The following is a 4,168-nucleotide window of genomic DNA, read 5'->3' as shown; positions in this document are numbered from 1 at the left end:
CTGAAGCCTACATAGTATAAAGGGTTAGATGAGTTTAATCATATGCTCTACCCTACACAAAAATACCTCCCCAATATGATCAGCATGTGAAATAGGAGAGTCCAGACTCTGCCATGGGGTAGATGACCTTGGTCAGGCATCAAACTCTATCACCCCATCTCACTGTATTCATCATGTCTGTTTATTCTGCAGTTTTGATACTTTGACATTTTGGAGTCTTGCTGACCCAGAAGGTTCTACCCTTCCCAGGGCCAGCTGATTCTCAGATATAGCAAACCACTCCCCCGGGAGCATGCTTTTCATATGCTGGAAGTCCCAACCACACCTGTATTTGAGCTCTTACACTCTGGGCTGCTATTCCCCTGGCCTAGTCACCTCGGGCCAGGTACCAGCCTAGGGACAGCTACCACACTCCAGAGCCCACTGGAATTATTGCAACTAGCCTGTCCTAAACCTGCTTATTCTGCCTCGCTTGTTCCTTCTCATGGAAACCGTGACAAAGGCTCCTGCTACCTTTTCCCCTCACCCCTCTGCCTCTTGACCAACCCTGGTGCTCCCAGTGTGGTCCCCTGTGGTGCGGCAGGTACCCATCTCTTGGGATCTGTGAGTATAACACATACCTTTCCCATGGCAGTTATCTCCTGACCTGTTGGCCTCAGCACAACTGAATAATAATAGAAACTATATTTTAAAACACTTGCCTGTATATTGAGTGGAATGGATAGCTGATTTTGACACCCTTCCTGTATTTGAACTGAATGAATTACTTCTCTTTCTCTGCATCATTTCCCAGCTATCTATAAGCACTGAACCGCTTTTGGGGAGACAGCAATTTTGTTGAAATACAACAAACCTAGAGAGAGGTACAGAAATCATAGGTGTACAACTTATGATGTGTTACTACGGTGACACACCTGTATGATTAGCATGAAGATCAAGAATCAGAACTTCACCAGCTCCCTCAGAAAGCCCCTTGTGTTCTCTTCCAGTCACACCCACGTGAAAGTACCCATTACCTGACTTGTAGGTTGGCTAATTTTACTTGACCTTCCACAGGTGGAAATACAAACATGCACTTGCTTCATTCTCTGAACACTATGTCTGAGATTTTTCTACTTTGTTGCGTGCAGCATGTAGTTTGTTCATTATCATTGTGGTAACTTCCATTTTATAATTATGGCACCATTTATTTTTCCTTTTTGCTACTGATGGGCAATTAGTATTGTTTCCAGTTTGGGGCGATCAATATTAGTGCTATTGTGAACATTTCTGTGTGTGTTTGCCTGTTCTATTAATACCTAGGTGTCGATCAGATGGACCATAAATATGTGAAAATCAGCTTCAGTAGTTATTGACCGTTTTCCAAGGTGTTTGTACTGGTTTCCACTCCTTTCATCAGAGTTTCAGAGCTCCATATAGTCTCAAATACATGAAAATATTTTTCTATCTTTTATATTTAGCGATTTTGGTGGATATGTAGATCTATCATATTGTGTATTTAAGTTGAATTTCCCTAAAGACTAGGGAGTACTTTTTTCTTGGTTTAATAGTCATTGGGATATCCTCCTTTATGAAGTGCCTATTAAAGTCTTTCACCCTTATACCTTTAGAGTTGTAGCCTTTATCTTGTGATTTTTAAAAAAATATATTTTATTGATTTTTTACAGGGAGGAAGGGAGTGGGATAGAGAGTTAGAAACATCAGTGAGAGAGAAACATCGATCAGCTGCCTCCTGCACGCCCCCTACTGGGGATGTGCCCTTAACCAAGGTACATGCCCTTGACCAGAATTGAACCTGGGACCCTTCAGTCCGCAGGCCGAAGCTCTATCCACTGAGCCAAACCGGTTAGGGCTATCTTGTGATTTTTAAATTGAGGTCTAATTGATATAAATTATTAATTTCAGATTTACAACATAATGATTCATTATTTATCTGTATTGTGAAATGATCACCACAGTAAGGCTAGTCAATATCCATCACCACACATAGTTACCCAGTGTTTCCTTTGATGAGAACTTTTATGATCTACTCTTTTAGCAACTTTCAAATATACAATACAGCATTATTAACTATAGTCACCATGCTGTACATTACATCCCATGACTTGTTTATTTTATAACGAAGTTTGTAACTTTTGACCACATTCACCCATTTCACCCACCTTTATCCCCACCTCTGGCAACCACTAATCTGTTCTCTGTGTCTATGATCTCAGGATTCCCCCCCCGCCCCAATTTTTTTTTTAAGATTCCATGTATAAGTGAAATCATAGAATATTTGATCTTTTTCAGTCTATTTTTTTCACTTAGCATACTGTCCATCCAGGTGGTCACAAATGGAAAGATTTCCTTCTTTTCTGTGGCTAAATAATATTCATATACATATATAATTTTGTTTATTCATTCATCCATTGACGAATACATAAGTTGTTTCCATGCCTTTTTAAAAAATGTTTTTAAATTTACTTTTGGAGAGATGGTAAGGGTGAGAGAGAGAGAAATATAGGTGTTATTGAGGAACAAGACTATTGAATAGCTGTCTCCTGCATGCCCCCTACTGGGGATGGAGCCAGCCATCCATAACCTGGTATGTGCACTGACCTGGAATTGAATCACAGGACAATGCCCAACCAATTGAGCCATACCAACAATGGTGGTTGCTTCCATGTCTTGGCTATGGTAAATAATGCTGCAATGAACTTGGGGTGCAGATATCTTTTCAAGTCAGTGTTTTTGTTTCCTTTGGATAAATATCCAGAAGTGTATTTGCTGGATCTAATGGTAATTCTATATTTAATTTTTTTTAAAGAATTCCCATACTGGTTTCCATAGTGGCTTCACCAATTTACATTCCCATGAACAATGCACAAGGCTTCTCTTTTCTCCACAGCCTTGCCAATACTTGTTATTCCTTGTCTTTTTATAATAGTCATTCTAACAGGTGTGAGTTGACATCTCATTATGATTTTGATTTACATTTCCCTGATGATTAGTGATGTTGAGCAATTTTTCATGTACCTGTTGGCCATCTGTGAGTCTCTGGGAAAATGTCTATTCAGATCTTCTGTCCACTTTTTAATTGGACTTCTGGTTTATTATGCTATTGAGTTGTATGGGTTCTTTACATATTTTGGATATTAACCTTATTAGATATGTGGTTTGCAAATACTTTCTCCCATTCGGTAGGTTGCCTTTTTATTTCATTGATAATTTCCTTTGCTGTGCAGAAGTTGTTTAGCCTGATGTAGTTCCATTTGTGTGTTTTTGCTTTTGTTGCCTTTGCTTTTGCAAATCCAAACGTCATCACCAAGACTGATGTTTTTATCTAGGAGTATTATGGTTTCAGGACTTTAATCCATTTGTCCTTAATTTGTGTGTGTGGTATAAGATAGCAGTCCAGTTTCATTCTTTTGCATGTGGCTGCCAGTTTTCCCAACACCATTTATTGAAGACATTGTCCTTTCCCCATTGTATATTCCTGGCTCCCTTTTTGGGCTCACTTTTCTGTTCCATTGACCTATGTGTCTGCTGTATGCCCAACACCATACTGATTTGATTAATTTTGCTTTGTTATACAGTTTGAAATCAGGAAGCAGGATGAGGATGCCTTGAACTCTGTTCTTCTTTCTCAAGATTTCTGTGGCTATTTGTGGTCTTTACTGATTCCATAAATTGTAGATTGATTTACTCTATTTCTTTGAAGAATGCAATTGGAAATTCATAGGGATTGCATTGAATGTATATGTTGCCTTGGGTAGTATGGACATTTTATAATATTAATTCTTCCAATCCATGATAATAGAATATCTTTCCATTTATTTATCTTCAATTTCTTTCTTCAATGTCTTATGGTTTTCATTGTACAGGTATTTCACCTCCTTGGTTCAATATATTTCTAGCTATTTTATTCTTTTTGATGCAGTATATATTTATATGAATGAATGAATGAATGAATGCACACTAATCATAACATAATCTCCAGACATTAGCACTCATTTCCTTATCTTTTTCAGGGATTGCAGTTTCTAAACTTTGGTATTTCTTCTCCTAGGTTTTCCTGTCTCCTTCCAGTCTCGGGCTCAGCTCTGCCATTTCCTTACCATGTGCATTTTCAGATGCACTGCCCAGCATGCAGCAGTCAACTTCAGCCAGGTATGGACAACTGAAA

General features: G+C 38.6%; 1 protein-coding gene across 2 annotated transcripts in view; it reads left to right on the top strand.

Moving 5' to 3' along the window:
- Nucleotides 1-4,168, top strand: part of LOC102249603 (arachidonate 12-lipoxygenase, 12S-type) — a 21,595-nt gene that overhangs the window by 16,839 nt on the left and 588 nt on the right. For both annotated transcript variants that reach the window (XM_014537277.1, XM_005863285.1), the window contains exon 12: nucleotides 4,052-4,152. In XM_014537277.1, coding sequence (XP_014392763.1) covers nucleotides 4,052-4,152 — 101 coding nt within the window. The remainder of the gene's footprint in view (nucleotides 1-4,051; nucleotides 4,153-4,168) is intronic.

The sequence above is a fragment of the Myotis brandtii genome, unplaced genomic scaffold (assembly GCF_000412655.1).
Source record: "Myotis brandtii unplaced genomic scaffold, ASM41265v1 scaffold1752, whole genome shotgun sequence".
NCBI lineage: Eukaryota > Metazoa > Chordata > Mammalia > Chiroptera > Vespertilionidae > Myotis > Myotis brandtii.
Note: the sequence above shows the minus strand (reverse complement) of the source record. Positions and strands in the feature narration are given on the sequence as shown.